Raw genomic sequence first — 20,661 nt, 5'->3', positions numbered from 1 at the left:
TATTTGTTCTCAGAATGTGCTGTTGTTTACCCAGGGCTATCTGCAAATATCTTCAACAATCTTCATGTAAAAAGTTACAGGGAAAAAAAGGAGGGTTTTTTTTTTAATTTGTTGTTCATTAAATGAAAAGAAAACTTTATTTCAGAGAATAGTAGACTGACATCATTACATTTCATTTCATTATATAGAACAAGAGAGGAAAGCTCATGCAGATGGAATACCAGTTCAAAACCTTTAACATTTTTGCCCCTAATTCTGTCATGGATTACCCATTTGAATGTTTATTTTTTTAAATTCTCTTGAGATACAAAAGAGCAGAGGTGAGGTTGCAAGACAGATAATCAGGCAAAAGTATTGTCTTAAATCATCCTTTATCTTCTTTAACTCAGGAGAATCATTTTATCCTAACTACAAAGTTGCCAGTCAAGTTACCATAGCAACACTATCATGTCACCTTCTCAACAATGAAAAGGCTGGGCCAGGGAGTGACTGAGAATGTGCTGCCTTCACAGGTAGAGGTGGACAGCCACCAGTAGGTTGCGCACTCCAATGGCTTCTCCAAGTACAGTTGTGGGAAAAGGTTGGATCAGGCAACCTATACCTTAGGATGCATCAGGAGGGGACTAGCATGCAATCTGCTCAAAATCGGCTACCCACGTAGTCAATTTAAGCAAACAAGGCACATTCTCTGGTTATTTCTGGTGGGAATGAGCACTTATCATTTAACAACGTTAGAATATAGTCTGGTTGTCAGGACTGGGTAGAATCTTAGTGATCATTTGGCCCAATTGTCTGAAAACTTCCAGAAATTATATGCAAGTTTACTTACTTCATTTTTCTAAACAAAGTTACTTTGACTTTTATCAGATTCTCAAAGGTAATGATGAATCCCAGAGCTTTAGGGAAGAATGAGTATGTTAATCTTCATGCTATGCCCATAGACACAGAAAGAAAATATTTATCCAAACTCACAGAACCAGTAGGTACTTTTATTCCCATAAGCGTTATGACTACTTTGCCCATTGCCAATCTAAACTTTAGTGTGCAACCATTTTTCTTGGTATCATCAAATCCAGCAGGTGGATTCCTTGAGCTGATCAATTAGCAAATGATTAATTATTATCAAGCATGCCTCCACCACTGAAGTCACAGTCAGGGAGGCCTCTAGGAAGTGTAAACACAGTCAATTGTCATGGAGTTAACAGTCTAATAATACATGTAAGTATTGGTGCAAGAATAAGTACTTCTAAGAATTAGTAAGAAACAAATGAAAAATAGCAAATTTCAAGATCTGTATCTGAAAGCCTACGTGAATCAGGGAGAAAGTCTATGAGGACCAAGAAGATTCTAAATTAGGATTTGACTGTATTTGAATTTGAATAACGGAAAAGAAATTGCGAATTTTGGGGTAGAAGACAGACTCACACAGTGTCAGCTGTGTGTAATGTGAATATATTTGTCAACTATTTGCAGACACTACCTGGGATGATCAAAGAGAGTAAAACAGTATGGGTATCTGATATGAATGACCATACCAAAGATAGATATAACATATAAAAACATTAGCCATTCCAGTAGTAGGTATGAGTATGGTATTTTTCTGCACACTCACATACTCAAGGTTTTCCTTATCAATTTCCATTTCACCAATTTTCCAGCCTAACTAATGATCACTTTGTTACTACCAACTGAACAACTAGTTTATTAAGAGTCTACTGTGGTTATTTCCAAACCTGTTTATGACTTTTGTGCTTGTTATTAAAATTGCTATTTAATATTGTACAAACAGTGAACGGAGTGAACACAAAAATGAGTGATAGCCATATTAACTGTTTTTGAGAAAAGCTCAACTACTTTAAAAACTGCCTCTAAACTAAGTGAAGGCAAGACAATTATAAAAGAATGGGGAAAATTATCAAATTTTAGGATTCTGCACCCAGCTTTGCAAATGACTTTATGATTCTGGTTCACTTAAAAAAACTATCAGTAGTAAGTACAGGTAAGACCTTCTAAGTGGATTTTTTGTTTGACTATTAATGAGGCACCTCATTCAATGGGTCCATATCTAGACAAAAAACCTAGCCCTACACTGAGAGGCCTAGCCCTACATAACATGCATTATGTGCACATTATGTGCATTTATAGAATTAAGGTACTATGTATCATTTTTAAAATATAATTTCTAACTTTAACTGACTTCCCAGATTTTAACTCACAATTCCAACAATATCTCAAGAATTTCTAAAGAAAAAGAAAGGGAAGTGTATAGATACACACTTTCACTTGTACTCGAGATGTACAAGTGCTTGGGTGAAAACCATACAGCAAAAATTAGGAAAGCTATTTTTCCTAGATGTTCTGCATCTAAATAAACGTTGAGAATATTTAATGAATATGATTTCATAGTCATTTCTAAGTTATTAGCCTGCGTGGAGCACCCACATGTCTCAAAGAAGCTCAAAGGGCTAAACAGGCAAATAAGAATGTGGGAAAGATAATAAAGTGGTTAGGAAGAAGAAAAATCAGCTAGAGAGAAAAAAGTCCTCATGATGAAGAAGGCTCAAAGATCACCCTTACATTTAATTGCAGAAGTCTTTAGAAAAGTCAGAATCATTACAGAGGTTCTCAGTAGTCTAATCTCTGGAAAAGGAGTCAAAACCATTTATACTTAAAATAACCAGAAGAATTTTAGTGAATGTAAATAATTGCCTGGGACATGACCTCCGAAAATAAGAACTGTGGGAGAATAAAAATTTAGAGTGCTCTCAGTCTATAGAAACACAGGGAAAAGCCAACCTGAATGAAATTTAACAGTATGTTTATAAAATGTGATGCTACATTTTAAAAGTCAATTGCATAGATATAAGACAGAAAACATCTGGTATGGCAAGAAACTATGGGAGGTTATAAAACTAAACCTTAAAAGTAATCACAAACTCAACATGAATTCTCTGGAGCAGGTGCTGTTGAAAAAGCCCAGGGACCTTGGGGAGGGAATGGGTACCGTATAGCAATCATTTGGTAGGTAGTGCTCTAGATCTATCCCTGCTTGAGTCAGAATTCAAAGGACTGACATTACTTAGTGTGGGTGGGGAAGATACAGTGAGCACAAAGCACTGTCTTTAGATAACAAAGACTGTGAATCAAATGAGGACTGTATGCACCATCTTGATCTTCCATATTGGAGTGGGAGGCAAAATGGCTCCTTACAGAGAAGCAATGGCAGCATGTTATAGGAAAACATTTTGATGCCAGTTAAGAATAGTCAGCAGTGATGCTAACTGCCTTGGGCTGCACGAGTTTTGTGCTACTGGTCTTACTAAACCGGAGGCTGTGGGCCATGGATCACCAAAGATGACATCATGAGTGATCTTCTTAACCAGGCTAGGAATTTGGATTTAGTTCAGGATTTCTAATCTCAATCCACAGTGATCCAGAGCAATACTTTTGAGCATTTTTGCATCATTCAGAAAGACACATAATAGACATTTAATCCAGTAAACAGCACAAATATTTACTGAAAATATTAAATATTTAAGCTAAAACATAATTTATTACAATAAAAGACACATTGCCATCAACTGCCTTCAAAACATCCCCCACCTTTATCTTACCATTCTTGCCATTTTCAGAAACATTTCTGAAGTCACTTTTTGGGGTGACTTTTAGTTGTGGTGTCATAGCTGCCTTGATGTCATGAACTGATTCATGGTGTTTACCCTTCGCGGTCATTTTGACTTCAGAGAAGAATCAGAAGTCACATGGTGCCATATTCGTTGAATAAGGTGAGTGAGGGCACACTAAATATGTTTGTGAACCTGCCTTTCTGTTCAGTGGCACTCAGCAGCAGCATTGACTGTATTTTGATCACACTTCATAACGACACTCATGAAACAGGACTTCCAGAACACTGGAATAGGTGTTTTCAAAGGAAGGGCGGTGTTTCGAGGAGGTTTTATAGCAATATGTCAGCTGTAATACATTTTTTGTGAAATTTAACAATTCACGATATTTTGATCACTTCCTGTATACACATGCACACATGCAACTGAAACTCAAGTTTTACAAAATAATTCTTATTTTTACTGAATGTAATACATAGTTCTGGTATTTTTTCAGTTCTATTGTATTTTCTTTTTACAAAAACTCTTGGTCAGGACCTGCTCACAGAATTTCAATGCTTTCTGTTGAGTCACCATTCACAAGAGAACCTCTGTTATTGAGGTTGAAGTGAGAAGTGAAGTTCAAGTCATGTTACAGACATTAACTAGGAAATTGGGCTAAAAGGTTAAATTCTGCTAGGAAAAATAACTTTTGAGAATGGAATTTGTTGGAGCAGAAAATTGTCCTCCAGGGGATACAGCATAACATGCAGAATGGCCCTGACATGCTGGCCTGAGAGGAGTGGACTGAAAGTCCAAGCATAGTACAACCAGCTAAGTGTGGCTCCCTTCCTCAACACCAAGCTGATCATTCCACAATGCAGCGCTTTCTGAATGTGACCTATTATTCCACAATGTAATATTTTCTAAAGGGCCTTGGATTCCTCAGTGGCTTCTTGCTCTCATATTATTCCATCATCTTAGAAACAGAGTGAATAAAAATCTCCTCTGAGCTTTCTAATGCCTTAAACCTAATACTACTATAGCACCGATTATATCACAGTCTAATATAACTTTACATTTTTGTCTTCTCTGCTAGTCCATGAACTAATTAAGCATAGCACTTTGTCTTATTTGTGTTCTTTGAGATGTCTACAAACTTTCAAAAATGCAAACACCTCCAGTCCTCTTTCCTGCTTAAAAGTTTCTGCAACTCCCTATTCTCTTCAGGATAAATTCAAGCTTTTATAGTGTGTTTTCGGTCTGACCCTTGCTTATCCATCTCTCACCACACATAGCTCCAGGCTTCCTAAGCAGTTCCAAGTCTTTCTCTTCTTGCCTCCAAGCTATTGCTTAAGTGGCTTCCTGTAGCCTAAACCTTTCATGTTGTTCTTCCTCCTCTTCTGCTCCGTTATCTCTGATGTGTTCTTAGCTTCACTAGGAAGCCTCCTCAAACTACCTCAAAACTGGGCCACCCATAAATATGTACAACTTTTGTGTCAACATTAAATTTGTAAAAAACCTTGAAAATGAACTTAGATGTCAACCTATGTTCCTCCAAGGCCCTATCCCCACCCTTACTTGCAGACTCACCACTGTGATCTGTGCTCACCTGCATTCCCTGGCCAACTGTTCAAGAATTGGGGATATATTGTACTCATCCTCCAGTTCTTGCACATGATTTGTAAAAGGTAAAAGATTTATATGATCTGAAGAGAAACCAGAGTGTTGCACATGATTTGTACATGTAAGACACTCAATATATGTCTGTATGAATGTATACCCATAACGGGTATTCAATAATGAGTGGGTGAGCAGAATTAAAAGTATCTTCAGAATTTAACTTTAGGAATAACATGATGTCCTAACCCAAGGATTGGCTGATTTCAGCCAGCCAGAGTGTTTGTTACCTTTCAATGGATCACAAGTGTATGCAATTGTACAGGTGTTGTTCTTTGACGCTTTTATACTGTAATTAGCAGAGTGAGGTAGTGAGACAGAGTGCATACACCTAGAAGAGCACAAAATGGTTACTATCTGATCCTTTGAGAAAAAGTTTGCCAACCCCTAACTAAAATAGCAGTCTTTAATCTTGTGTCCCTGAGACACTGTGCTAAAACGTGAAAAAGCATTGCAAAGGAAATGAATCATATTGAAAACTACTATCAAAATAATAAATTATGATAGTCATGTATATATTTCTTTAATAACATTAGCAAAACTAGAAATTAATTTAAATCACTGATATTTTCAATGCAGTCGTAAACATAACTGGTACTTTGTGATATATGCAACAATTGTGATGGATAAGAAAAGACCTATCATCCTAATGGTGACAAATCATAAGGATTATTAATGCCACTGTGGCTTTCTGTCTGCATTGACTTATGAAGAAAATGCTGTTTCAGTTGCTGAAACTAAGAATTTAATTATTTTCCAGCTGAGTGCCCAGACTCTTTGACTTCTACCCAGGGAGCTTTTGGGGGTCTACAGAGTGCAGGCTAAGTATCGTGCTCTAAGGGGAAGAGGAATGATTCCACAGATTACCTGGGGGAATGGACAGGGATAGAGATAACATCACCCTCAGAAAAGCCTTCAACTGTCCATTAATTCTATAGCCTGGATTTATACAGAATCTGTTCTCACTGAAATCAACTGCAGAGAGAAGTCCAAAAACCAGTAAGTAGTCACATTAAAACAAATGATTGATTGTTTAACCTTAAGCTTTGAGTCTCTTTATTTACATATTGGTTTAGCCCAACCAAATGACAAACAGATGGATAGAATGGGGTAATGATAAACTCTGCAGGCAGTTGGTCCCAGGCGGGGCAACAGAAGAGCAACCTTTTTGCTCAAGATTTACAAATGGCTCTGACACCTAGTTCACAAGAAGGGAGTTTATATCAACTCCCATCAATCTGACCAGGAATTAAATTAGGAATTTTGTAGTAGGAGAGACTGATACTTTAAGGAATTAATTTGTAGAACTGTAGGTCAGACTTCTGTAAAATCTTACAGAATAGCCCTTCCACTGGAGCCTCAGCAGGGGGACTTGTGGTTACCAGAACTGCTAGATGCGGCAACTCTTTGGAAGGCACTTTGGAGATGTTCAGTTTTGAAACTAAAGAAAAAGGGATTCTTCTCTTCATGAAGCACTACTTGTAAACATGGTAAACAGGTAAAATACTGGCAAGTTCATTCTTGCTCAAAGCTGGTGGAAAGGAAGGATGTGCTGAATATCAAAACTTCCTAAACTTTTCTTGAAATAAGAGAAGAAACACTTTGCATTTCCCCTTCATTCTCCCTAAATTGACAAATCATTTAAGAATAATTCTTTAGGGCTATGGATGTAGCTCAGTGAGGTAGACTTGCTAGCAAGCACAAAGTCTGGGTTCAACTCCCACCACTTCTAAATTCCAATTCTACATTTTTAAATATTTCCCATTCTAAATTTAAATATTTCCAATTCTAAATATTGGGGGCTAGAAAACCAATAGAAAGTTGGCAATTCACTTACAAAGAGATCTAAAATTCAAGTTTTCATTCCATATGAAATGAAATTATAGTAGGCCCTTTCAAGTTGATGGTACGTATTTAGGTTTGGCACATTCCCACTGACTGATACGCCTTTTATGATGAGAAAACAGTAAAAATAAATAGCTTTCGATGGGGTGAGAAAGATGTGCATTGCAAACCTACCCCGGATCTTCTCAGGTTTGCATTTCTGCATTGTTTATGTAGGAAATTGGTTACTATGTGACTTCTGATATTAGTGATAAAGGGTTCATTTGACCACTTGTGGTTAATGCATTTTAAATTGTCTACTTAAAAATAAGTAACTATGAGTGTGGGAATACATCCCCATAAACTCCAGGTACTAGAACCAGCCTTAAAAAGTCTCCTACAAGCCACTCTGCTAAGTGCTGTGCTACAATCTTTCTATCTTCACAATCCTTCTTAAGTAGCATTATTATCATCTGCATTTTATGGCTGAAGAAAGTTGGGCTTACAGGGTTAAGAAACTTGCCAGGGGTCACTTGCTAGTTGTTGACATTCTAGAACTTGTGACTATAACCATAACAGAAATCACATCAATTCTTATAACCATTCAAGGAAAACCAGAATCTATTCAGCTTCATGCTGAATCCCAGACTTGATGTTCATGTCAGTAACCACCTTTACAGCTTCACTTAGAGGTAATTAATTGAATTCACTTGTTACCTGCAGCGAGAGGAAGAGTTTATGATGGGATAGAAAGACAGAAGACTTTTTTTAAAAAGTCAGTTTGTAAACAATCATTTTGAATACCCAACCAGATTGTAAGATCTTGAGATTTTTTTCAAATTAAACCAGCATTCAGCTTAATCAGCCTAGAAGCAGCCCTGTATGAAGGTGAATTTCACAATTCTTCTTATGGAAAGCATCTTCAATGGACCAGAGAATTATTTAAGCACAAATGTATGAAAGGGTTAAGCAGGAAATTATTACTCCCTTTCTTTTGTTAGTGCAACTGTCTGGTATGAGATTTAGAGATCAATATTTCTTGTTCTGTATTCCTAAAATGTATACATAAATACTGAGTTTTGAATTATTACCCAAAATTATTGTACCCAAAATAAGTTAATACTAAACTTTCATTAGGAAGTCATTGAAAACTTTAATCTGCTGTTGGCAATACAAAACTCTAGAGCAATTTTAAATAATCATGTAATATCTACCAAAAAAACTATGTAAGCAAAATGAAGACTATTTCTCACTTTTAACCAACTCCATAGATAGCATATATGAGACGTGGTACCCCAACTAGAACATCAGTGATGAGGGACATTTTTCCAGGCCTTTGGTTTTCATTACCACATAGTATATATTTCTGCTTATGAGAAAAGCATTTACTCCAGGGAAATTCTTTGGGAGAGGAAGGGAGATTGCTCAGATATTTATAGCCAAAATATTTCAAAACATAGGTAGCTATATTTATGCATGGTTCTTATTTTAATAAACATTGAGCACTGCTGCCCACAAAGAAATTTTCAGTTTCTCTCCATTGCTTTTCTGTTTTAACAAAGCAGTTGAGAGTTTCAAAAAACGTTGCAAAATTTGTTACAGCCTGCAGGCTTGCTTAGAATTTCCCTCTTCAAATCTTTACTGTGGCGCTTAAAAATATTTGAAAATCTACTCTTACCAAAGACGCTAATGAGACAACTTTGAGAAAGATTGTGAAGGATGCTCTCATCGCACATCAACAATACAAGTTTCTTACAATTCTGGAAGCTGACAAGTCCAAGAGGAAGTGCCAGCAGATTTGGTTTCTCATGAGTGCCTGGTTCTGGAGGGTCTTGCGTTCTAGTCTCCAGATGCCACTTCTTATTGTGTTCTTGTAAGCTGGGGAGGTAAGTAAGCCCTCTCCGGCGTTTTTAAAAATAAGAACACTAGTCCCACTTGTGAGGGTTCCACCTCATTAGCTAACAGCCTCTCAGAGGCCTCACCTCCTAACACCATCACCTTGGAAGTCAGGACTTCAACATATACACTTGAGGAAAAGGGACACAAACATTCAGATCATAGCATATACTATTAAGCTCTGTACAAAGCTCAGCAAAGTGCTCTCTAAACACGCATCCTCAGGGACCCACCTGCAACAGGATAGGCACTGACATATCTATGGATGGATTTACTCCACACCCCAATAGCAACAAACCACAAAGGTTTCTCTAAGGATAAGCAGCAGCGGCCCAAGAGGAGGCTCCCCCTTTCCTCCACCTGCCAAGTGCTGGATTGGCTGTGCCTATGCTTTCGCCCCTATAGTGGATCATGAACATGAGGGCAAGTGGGTTTCATGAAAAAAATATTAAATGTGTACTGACTGGAAGACTGGAAAGTTCAGTTCTGATTTTAATTCCATGCCCAACTGGTTGTTTGACTGTGACAAGGTAACTCCTGCAGTTAAGTCTGAGTGAGTTTCCTCTTTTGTAAAGGGAAATGATATGGTGGGAAGGAAACAAACACACAGGGAATGTCTACTGTGCACAGACGTGTTACAAAGGCTATGAGTGATAATCACAGTGAGGCTGCCTGAACCTGGTGGTAGTGATGAGGAAAAGGGAGCCCTGAGATAAAATTACTTGACTGAAGCTACATAATCTAGTAGAAATAGATGCAAAATTCCTAACCCAAGGAACTGTCACCGGGACTGACTTTCCCTATACAATGTTCCGTCTAGAACACCAAAGAGTCCATGGATTCTACAAGCTACTTTATAGGCACTGTGAAGGTACTTTGCCAAAGTATGCATATTTAAGAGGATTAACAGTTTGTACGAATGGTGTAATATATGTTATGTATATGTGTGTGTGTGTGTGTGTGTGTGTGTGTGTGTGTGTGTGTGTATGTGTGTGTGTATTTATATATTTGGGGCTTGAAGCCCTCAGATGTTTGGAATAGTTCTAAATATTAAAATGCATTTTTGCTAGAAAGAATTGTGATTATCAAATACAGGTCCATAATGTCCATATAGGTTACACTTTGCAGGTTTTAAATACATAGCTACATAGCTCTTTCTCATAAGTGATCTCACTTATGAGGATATAATCACACGTTATAAGGCTGTGAGAAGTTATTCTCCATGTTTCGAAGTTGGGAGTTCATAGGTAATGGCCGTGGGCCCCACATCATTTCTGTTTGTCTCACTTCTGACTTAAACAGAAGCTGACGAGAATATTTTTTGAGAGTTCAATCTCACCTCCCATAGCCAACACCTACTCTCAAGCTCACATCACAGTTCCTGCAGAAACTTGCCTCTCCCGGCATTCAGATGCCAGTATCCTAGAAGACATGGAAAGCTGTGGCCTCAGGAGTATCCTTCAGATGACAGAGGCAGACAGGAACCAGTGGGGATTGGCAAATATGAAAGGAAATCTGGAGGCTTCAGAGAGATCTCAGTAGAATCAAGGCCCAGGAAAGACCCCCTAACATGTAACACACGCTTCTCTCCCTTCTGTGTCCTCTTTCCCTGTTTCATTCTCCCTACTCTTACCATTCCTGCTTCCAAATAAACTATGTGTACTCAGTCTTTGCCTCAGGTTCTGCTTTGAGGGCACCTGAAGCCATGAGAAGTACTGGCACTCAGGAGAGAGGATGACTTGCCCCGAGCCACGCAGCTGGAGCAAAGCAAGCAGTGCTTTCTCCCAGGTCTTCCGGTGCCGGATCCATTGAAGTTTTCATCTTCTACTTTCAGCTGTGCACAAGGTTAGGGAACTGCCATTTCTAGCTTTTATCAATAACACCAGACCCAGAAGCAAGTTTTAAAGATACGTGTTTGAGTGCAAAGTTAATTATAAATGATAACTGCCATCTTCTGGGGCTATATGGATGATCTGCTAGGCTATGTTAAAATTGGTGCAATTTTCAAAACTTTAAAGTCTTACTTTTTTTTTTTTTGCTTTGTTGGAGCTATCTAATTTAATTGTTTAAGTAAATTATGAATGTTACATTTAATACTTTCAAGTTTAAGAACATTCAGTGCTGCACATTTAAGAAGTACTAGAATCAAGTTAGAACTTTTTCTGTTCTAAGCATATTGCAGATCTTTTTTTTCTCCCCAACCAAATCTGTTTAAACACAGGAATGTAGATTATCCCCAAGGAAGACCATCCGTCTGGGACTTTGGCTGGACTTTCCTGACCTCTCCTCCTCTTCCCACTTCTCTCTTCCCCATTCCCTTCACCGGCACCCATTTGCTCCCTTTCCAGAAACTGCACTACAATTTCCCTCGAGGATTCAACCCTCTTGAGTCCCCAGTGCACACACTAGGTCAGAACAACCCACTGGTCATTAGTTCCAAAGCTTGCATTTTGATCAGGTTTTAATCAATCCACAAATTCACCCCACCCTGGTCCCAGTGACTGACTCAGGGAATGAAAAGAGACCCAAGCCTGGCAAGTTAGAATAAATATCACGAATTTGCTGAATCCATGGAAAAGTGGCCATTCTCATTCCAATAGGAAGCTAAGCTAGCACACTGCAATCTTGAGTGTCTGCTGAACATTTTGCCACCTATTGGAAAAGCCCACCTGAAAATGAATCAATAAGGCAGAGAGAGGGACGGAGACAGACTGATAAGGTGACAGATCTGCAGTTCCCTGAATTTAAATTTGCCCCTGGACTTTACGATCACAGAAGCCAGTATGTCACTGCCTCCTCTGCTCCTTTTAAGCTTTCAACAAACCCTGCCTGACACAAGGTGCGTAGGTGTTTACACTCAAGCACTTGACAGTCTTGTTACAGCTCAGTCCTGAAGAAACACAACTCTGTTTTCCATCACCAAAGAGTAGGCTCGAAAGTCAGGCAACAGAAGCAGAGCTAATCAGATGCTGCTAGGATCCTTCGTCTCAGCTGCACAGAGGCATAGGAGCGCGGTGCGCCACAGTCTCTTTATGCATCCACAATGCAGCCTCCTGTGAGCCCCATCATCTTTAATGTAGAGGATCCACATGCACATGCTTTCAGGCTCACACATCATCAGCTACTGCTTCAGTTCAAACTAGACCTACAACCAGAGTTCAGAGGAAAGACTTTCGATTGGGAATTCCTTCTGTACACCTTTCTCCTCTCTCCCTCTTTCCTTCTGTCCTTCCTCCCTGCCTTCCTACCTCACTTCCTGGTTTCCTTTAGATAAAATTACACAGCACACTGAAAATCAATGCTTTTATATCTTTAACTTCTACAAGAGCCTCTAATCATTCTGCTCCCTTCTAACAAGCTGGATCACAAGAACTGGAAAGGTAGAAATGAGGGGAAAAGAAGTGAAATCAGACCAAGAAACTTGCCCTAAGGAATTACGGATGCAGAGGAGACAATGCATTGTGTTTGTTTTTTAAAGTTTTCTTCCTCCCAGGGAAAAGTCATTATCAAATATTTACTTCAGGTATAAGATTTCAAAGCCAGAAAGGCAAGTTTTAAGCTAGAAAAGTAGGGAAGTAACAATAATGGTAACGGTGCCTCAGGAGTTTTCAGGGCTTAGAGCAGCGAGGAAGAGAAATGGAGAAGAGGAGAGTGAGAGAGAACAGGTTTACCAAATGACTAGCCACCAAAGAGATGTGGGAACAGGTGTTGGCCCAAATGTAAAGGTGAGCCCGCAAGCCTTTGACTCTCTTAAACACACACGTGGTCGAGACCTGGAGATGACTCTCCCTCACATCTTAGTTCATGTTTAGAAAAACTGGAGGTCTCCAAATTTGGCACGCACACTTACCTGATGAATTCCACAGAATAGTACCGAATGGGGGAGCTTCCTTCGCTCTCTCCAGGTTTCCAGGACAAGGCCACCCTGGAGTCCGAAACCACCAGGACGTGAGGCTGCTGGGGTGCTGCTGGAGGCAGGCAGGGATCTAGGCAGGACAATAAACACGACTAGACTTGGCTGCTTGCCTCGGCCACCGAAGAAGCTGAGTACATAAAAACATGTGTGCCTCCCACGCCAAGCCTCTCTGTTCGGAAGGACTTCAAAACCCAAACCAAACACCAAAAAACTGCATTCACAACTGTATTCACCATGTAAGGTCTGAGTCAGTGGGAGCTTGTCTTCCCTCTCCCCAACACCTCAGCTGCAAAGAGTGAGGACATGTTGACTGTGGTACACACAATGATGTGCTCCTTTCACACCCTTCCCTTACACCCTTGCATCCTAACAACCTTTCATCTTTGTCTGCCTGTTGAAATTGATATTTGCCCTCCAGGAAAACTAAATGCTTGTCATTACTGGCACTTACTTTCCAACTCTTTTGTGTGTTTTCCCCTGCTGATAATGAAAACACACAGCAATGGAAAGACATTTGGGAATGCCTTCCTTGCAGAGTTGGTGATGTCACCATAGTGGTCTTTTACTGTCTTCATGTCCAGACTTTCATACCTCCCAGTTTTTGTTTATACTGTTGCTTGGACTCAGAAGATATTTCCTACCTTCAAAGCATGTTTTTGTGTTTTTTTTTTTTTTTTTGTAATTCTGGTTGGGAATGTTACTATTTCCCTATTAGTACACAAAGAAGACTTCTGAGTAGTGACTGTCATTAACCTGCTTGTGTCCCAGTGTCCACCATGGTGCCACTTCAGTGAGCATTTGTTGGATTCTGTCTGTCCATAAATCTGAGCTATATCTCCAGCCCTTTTGAAGTGTTTTAAATCTTGAGACAGAATCTCGCTAAGTTCCTAAGTTGTTCAAGTTGAGGTCAAATTGCCATTCTCACCTCTGCCTCAGCCTCAGCCTCAGCCTTGTGAGGTACTGGAAATACAAGTGGGCACCACCACACACGGCTACATTTGTGTCCTCCTCTCCCTAATTCCTATTCACCTGTCAGATCTGCACTTAGTTTTCGTCACCTTTGGGAGGTTTCCTCTCCTCCCTAGGTTGTAGGTTCTTATAGCTCTGAGGAACACGTCTCCTAGTTTGTGACTGCACACTAATTAGATAATATCTTGACTCAGTCCAACACTGTGCTTGCATTGGTTACCCTCATATTCCCAGAGCCTACCATAGTGTCTGGCACATGGTAGTTCCCTACTGCTATTTGCTTTATGAAGGTGTGAATGAATAGCAGCCTGTCATTTTCTTATTAATGAGTTTGAACCTCTTTTACCTTGGGACAAAATGGTAATGTGACGAGGAGAGCTAAGCCTCCCTTTGGCGGTCTGGCTGTAAGCTGCTATGCTTACTCGATATTCAGTGCCTGGCTTCAAATTTCCGATCACTTCCTCCTGTTAACAACCAAACAAGAAAAATGCTAATGATCAGAAGCTCTGTTTGGGCAAACAGTTTCCATAAGATTTACATCTTGAAGATCCTGTGAAATTGCTTGAGACACAGATTATTTTGCTTTGGGTAGGACTGGTCCAATTTTAAAATTTGCTGAAAGGAAAACACTATAGCATATTTCCCAAGACTGGAGGATCACCCTTTATGGGAATCTACATATTGTCTTAGTGCTGGATTCATTCTCACTATCAACTGTTGCTCTCAGCATCTGAATTTCTTGATCAAAGTACAACATTCTGGGATGCAGGTTATGATCCTTCGCAGAGTTGGAATCTTACATGTTTTTTCTATTTGCAGACTTCAGCTGCTCAGAGCTCAATTATATCTTAAAATAAAGTCTTGATTTGTGCTTATAAAGTAGGGACTAAAAGTAAAAATGAGTAAGGTGTGGTATATGTATATACTATTTCCCCATCCCTGAGAGACTATAATTATTTTTATTATAAATATATAATTATAAAGAGAAAATATAAATAGCATCAGAATCACCACAAGGAAATTCTTAAAAAACATTCCTGAACCTGATCCAGTATTTCTTGGGGGAGGGTCTGAGAATTTGCATCCCAGTCCAGGTTCACAGCCTGGTCATTGAGTATCACTATAGTTGACAGTGAATGGATTTTTGAAGTCCTTTGTACAAAAGTTGTAATCTGAAAATCCCAGTGAAGAGGATTTTCCATCTTCAGCCTCAACAAAGGTGATATGTTGGACTCAGAATGTAGTTCAGTGGCAAAGTGCTTTACTAGCATGTGTGAGGCTCTGGGTTTGAGCCACATGAAAAGAAGACAATTTTAAAGGTGCTGAATTAAGTAGTAAAATAGTAGATAGGTGCCTGGCCTCATCAGTGAGAAGCAGCACTGTCTAACACACCAGTTAGAAGTCAGCAAGTCCTTGAATACTGATTTTGCAACTTAGTACTAGCTTTCGGCTTGATATTAAGTCCTTAAATCTCAGGTTCTCTTTGCATAAAATGAACATGATTACAACTTTCTTGCAAGATGACATGGTTATGAGTGCACAGTAGATGGTATGGGGGATGTGCTCAAGCAATGGGCTGTAATGACTGTTGTCTTTGGTATGTAGATGTATGAGGGTTGCTCCTCCTTTGCTTATCTAGACTCCTCATTCACTCCAAGACTCAAACCCTGCTCCTGACACCTTTCTTGACCGCACAAGCCTGATGATTCCATTCTATAAAATCTCATAAATAAATAATGAGATATCTTGGTGATATCTTTATATCTTGCAAGTGATTCTAAGATGTAGTTAGGGTTTAAGAACAACAGTGATAAGGGTTAAGGTTAGGGTTAGGGTTTTTTTTTTTTAAAAAAGAACTACTGCATTAAGCTCTAATAATTAGTTGTTAGATGCTTTCAAAACGTGGCAACATACCAAGGATATCACCAAGATATCTCATTATGTATATCAAAATATTTCAAATTCCAAACACAAAATGAAATGAAATCTGCAACACTTGGGCCTCAAATATTTCAGATAAGGAACCTTCAACCTGCGAATAAGGAACATTCAAACTATGAATTTTTATTATTTCTCTTATGAGAATGTGAGCCGCTTGAGAAAAGAAATCATATTTCTTCACTATGTTGTTTGTAAATGACTAAACATCTACTGTGCTGAAAGGCAGAAGATTCAAACTATGCTTTGAAAGCATTTGACAAATAATTACCAAAATTTAATGCAGTACTTTTTTTTTCTTTTTTATAACCCTAACCTTAACCCTAGCGCCGATTGCAGCAGTTCTTACATCCTAGGTGCATCTTACAATCATTGGAGATCTAAATCAATCAACACAAATGTCTAGGGTACACTCCGGACAACCTAAATCAAAATCTCTGGGAATAGTTCCCAGGTGTCTGCTTGATATTCCTGGGTGACTCCACATTAACGTCCATGCACCACTGGTCTAGGGCGTGTCCTACCCTTGTTCTGCTTGTCATGTATCTCCAATATGTCCCATAGCTACCCAATTTTCACCTATTTACTGTGCTCAAGTCTTGCCTAACCCTAAAACAATCATTCCCCTATGTCACATGACTTCCTACTCCTCTCCTCATAGGCTACTTTATTGAAGAAGTTGTGTCCACTTCTTCATCCGCTAGGAACTTTTCAACTTCCATCTGGCCATCAAACCTATGGCAATATTCTCACCATAACAGTGCTGTAGTAAATTCAACAGATTTATCTCAGTTTCTATGACTCTTTGCAACTTTCAGTCCTGTTGTTGCTTCTGAAATCTCTTGGATTCCCTGGACGACCAATGGCGTAATCCCTCTTGGTCCCCCACTTTCTCTTGTTGCTGCTTTTCAGTATCCTCTACCCATTCTCCTTTCTCTGTTGGTCTTTCCCAGGAGCTTATCCATTACCATTCTCTCTTTCCCTCTATAGACTCTTGTGCAGACAAACAGTTCTACATCTACCTTCATGGTGATGTCTCCAAAATCTGCACCTCTAGCTCCGGCCTCCCTGTGGATTGAGGTGTCCATTTGTGACCACATCTTCTCTACCCAATGGCTACCAACCACTTGAGTTCAATATAACCAAAGTTCAACTAATCACTCCTCATCTCACTAGCAAACTAGAGCTTAGCCTATTACATTCTAATTACCCAAACCTGAAATTATTTGTACTGCTCTCTGTGTGTTCCTCTCTAATCCTAACCATCATCCAATCAGTGACCAGTGGAGTTGATGCCACTTGCTTTGTATCATCTGAATTTATTTACATCCTTTAATACTTACAGGCATATAAATCAAGTTCTCATAGTTGAAACAGTGCTTTCCTCTGCCACAAAAACTGCCTGTACAATTTCGATTTCATATTGCTATGTTGTTATATTCCTATCTCTGAAATCTGAGCATATCTTTTTTTTCACATTATAACTCATTAGTCTAGTCTACCTATGTTCCTCTGCTTATTTTTCTAGCACCATTCCCTGCCATCTCCCCTCCTTGCATTGTATATTCCAGTCATACTTAAAAGGTTGGCAAGGCTCAAATTTATGCCATTCAATTCCTTGCCTCTGGGCCTTTGAACCTGCTATTTCCTCTACCTGAAATGCCCTTCTCCCTACTCTTGCCTGGCTCACCCCGCTCATCCTTCATGACTCAGTTCAGCTGAGACATTACCTCATTTCTCTAACCCCGTCCCCCAGTCTGGTTAGGTGCCCCTCCTCTATGCTTCCTTGGTGTCCTTGGTGGACCTCAGTCTTAGCACTACTCACATTATATTGTAATTGTGTGTTTATTTGTCACCTTCTCCCCACTCACATGGAGGCAGGAAGCAAGTTCTCATTCTTCTGGCATCCCAAAGCTTAACATAGTATCATTAGACATATAGCAAACACTCATGCAATGCTTTTTGATGAATGAATAAATGTACCGAAGTGAAATGAAAGAAAGAAATCAAGAGCCAAGATGACCCACATAAAGATTACCTCATCAAGAAACCAGTTGTATCTACTGATGCCTCCATCTTAATCAATAGCGTCATATCTGCTATGGTTTGAAGGTGTCTCCCCAAAGAACACATGCTGGAACTTTAACCCCCAATTAAACAGTATTGGGAGACAAAGCTTAATAAGAGGAGATCAGAGCTTGAGGGCAGCGCTCTCTTGAGTAGATTAATGCCATTATTTTGAAGTAAGTTAGCTAGCATGAGAGTGGGGTGATTATTGAGAGTGAGCTGGTTATAAGAGCAAGTTTGATCTCCTCTTCTCTCTTCCTTTCCACCTTCTACTGCTGGATGGCAGAGTAAAGACTCTCATGAGATCCTGCATAGATGTCAGTGCCATGCTGGTGGATTTCCCAGCCGTAAGAGCCATAAGCCAAATATATTTCATTTCTTTATAAATGACCAGTCTGTGATATTCTGCTACAACACAAACAAAAACAGTACCTCTGACCCTGGCCCCAGAATTGGTAACTGCAAAGATAAGACTCAAATCTTCTTGCCTCCACCCCCACTACACCTTCAGAACCTGCTGTTGGTTTCTGTTCATTTTGGTGCTATATATAGGCCCCCTGGACTTCTTACCTGCACAGCAGCCCAGACAGCATCTGCCTCAAATTTGTCCTTCCCTTCCTCTCTCCCTCTCTCCACCCTAAACAAGGAATCTAAAATACAGATCCCTTTATTCCTCCCTTTTTCTGTACTTTCATGTACCCACACTCCCAACAGAAGTCCCACCTTCTGTTGCAAGGTTCATGTCAAGTTGAACGGTCGAGAATCTGAGGGAGCTGGTGGACCTAAGAAATTCTTCTCTTTTCCAGCTGCCACTGCAGGTTCGTCCCATGAAGCAGAAACCCACTTTCAGATAAACAGTGCTCTCACAGCCTTTTGCTTCAGAATCCTTTTCTACTAGGAAGTCACTGTACTGTATGTAAGTACAGGGGTGGTGATGTGATTTCACAGATTATTATAGCTATTAGCTATGCACCAATGCCACAAATTATTAACCTTAATGACCATGAACAGGAGTGTTTTCTCTGTCTTAGGAAAAAGGTATATTTGTAAAACAGCCTTATTTAGTTACTCCTTTATTCCTGTGAAGTGGATAGCTTTTTCATCTTCATTTAGAGAGATGAAAACTAAAGGTTTGATACTTTCAGAGTTTGGCCAAAGTCACATAATTAACAAGTATCAAAATGGAAATTTGAAATTTTTTCTGTTTGACTCCAAGACCTGAGGTCTAACCAGATAATATCTGTATGAAAAAATTAAGCACTGCTTAAATCAACAAAACATAGTATTCATAAATAAAGAACACTATATTACTGTTACTTTACCTATGGAAGTCAATGTGTCCAAAATGTAAATGGTACCAATGACAATCAAGAAAAAATATAGAATTGCCCTATGTAGATGAAAATATTTAAATTACTTGTTTGATACAAAAGATTAGCACTATCCTCAACTAGAGTGAGAGGTGAGGAATTTCCCTTCCAGAAACCAGTTGTTTCCAGTCTGTCTTTTCCTGCATTATTGTGCCAGCAAGTTGGCATACAAATGTAAGTGGTTAAAAGGACTGAGTTTTGGGGGCTATGAGAAAAAGACCTGGACTCAGTGGTTTGATCATCATTTCTCCCCCTAAAACCTCCCCTCCCAAATGAAGTCCTTCATTATTTTGTGACGTGGTAACCTTTGGAATTTTCAGTAGCATATCACAGAATTCTACAAATCTCTGTATTTTTGCTTTTGAACATGTAACGATTACTTCAGCCTTGAATCAAACAAGAAAAGATGCTGAATATGCTTTTCTTCAAATAAAAAAAAAAACATTGTATTTTGCTGTGTTTTGTTGCCTTGTGAAAGTCTGAAAACAAAAAGATGTTTATCTCTTTTATATTTTATTTCTGCACCAGATAGTGACAAATACAAGTAAGAGAAGTTGCCCTCTTGGAGCACAGGTCAGACTCTATGAACAGTCTTTCCTAGCTTCTCCCATTTTTTAAAATTTAAAAAAAAATTTTTTTTTGTTGTAAAGCAGGGTGTTTTGCTGCAAAAACAAGAACAAATAAACAAAATGAAGCTCTGCCATATGTTTGTGTAGCCCTTTCTGAAATGCAACACTAAAAAATGCCTCCTTTATCTTCTCAACACCACTGATACATTTACATGTGTATAGTAGAGCAAAGCAAGGCAAGTCCTTCCACAAAGCCAGAGAAACCCTCCAGCAATTTTGAACTGAGAAACTGTTCCCCAGGCTTCTTTTCTTCCTTACAGATTGCCATAACAACAAACTCTCATTTCACAGTAAGTATAATTATAATAAACTGCATTTTTGTTGTGATTTGGAATTTATAAAATCTTGGCATACTGCCTCTCAATCCTCACAGCAGCCCTAAGAGGTCAGTCCCACGATCCCACCTTATAGATGATGCAGCTAGATTCAGAGAATTTGTAGAACTGCCTTTAGGGGCATGATTTGGGTCTAACTTCCCTCACAAAACACACAGCTTACCTGTTTCAATCATTGGGGTTCTAGAGATAGCACATCTAATTCTCAGACTAGCCTCTTTGAAAATTGCTTTTTTTTTTTTTTTTTTTAACATCTTCTAGACCAATGTCACTCCCTCTGTGCACAGTCTGACCTGGATGACTGTCATCCTCTGGTACCCTTTTGCTTCTCACTCATAATAGAAATCCTATATTTCACTTAAGTTACAGGCATTCCAAAACTTTGGCCTCCTTTCCTTCTGAGCATGGTCATGTGTCCAATAGGATGAGAGAGAA

At 39.2% G+C, this 20,661-nt stretch overlaps 1 protein-coding gene across 2 annotated transcripts in view; it reads right to left on the bottom strand.

The window, feature by feature from the left end:
* Egflam (EGF like, fibronectin type III and laminin G domains) overlaps positions 1-20,661 on the bottom strand; it is a 197,972-nt gene that overhangs the window by 77,142 nt on the left and 100,169 nt on the right. For both annotated transcript variants that reach the window (XM_063258097.1, XM_005003785.3), the window contains exons 5-6: positions 14,234-14,351; positions 12,853-12,988 (exon numbers count right to left, since the gene is read on the bottom strand). In XM_063258097.1, the coding sequence (XP_063114167.1) occupies positions 12,853-12,988; positions 14,234-14,351 (254 nt within the window). The remainder of the gene's footprint in view (positions 1-12,852; positions 12,989-14,233; positions 14,352-20,661) is intronic.

Source organism: Cavia porcellus, unplaced genomic scaffold (genome assembly GCF_034190915.1).
Source record: "Cavia porcellus strain 051 isolate PalLab524CR breed Dunkin Hartley unplaced genomic scaffold, mCavPor4.1 scaffold_11, whole genome shotgun sequence".
Taxonomy (NCBI): domain Eukaryota; kingdom Metazoa; phylum Chordata; class Mammalia; order Rodentia; family Caviidae; genus Cavia; species Cavia porcellus.
Note: the sequence above shows the minus strand (reverse complement) of the source record. Positions and strands in the feature narration are given on the sequence as shown.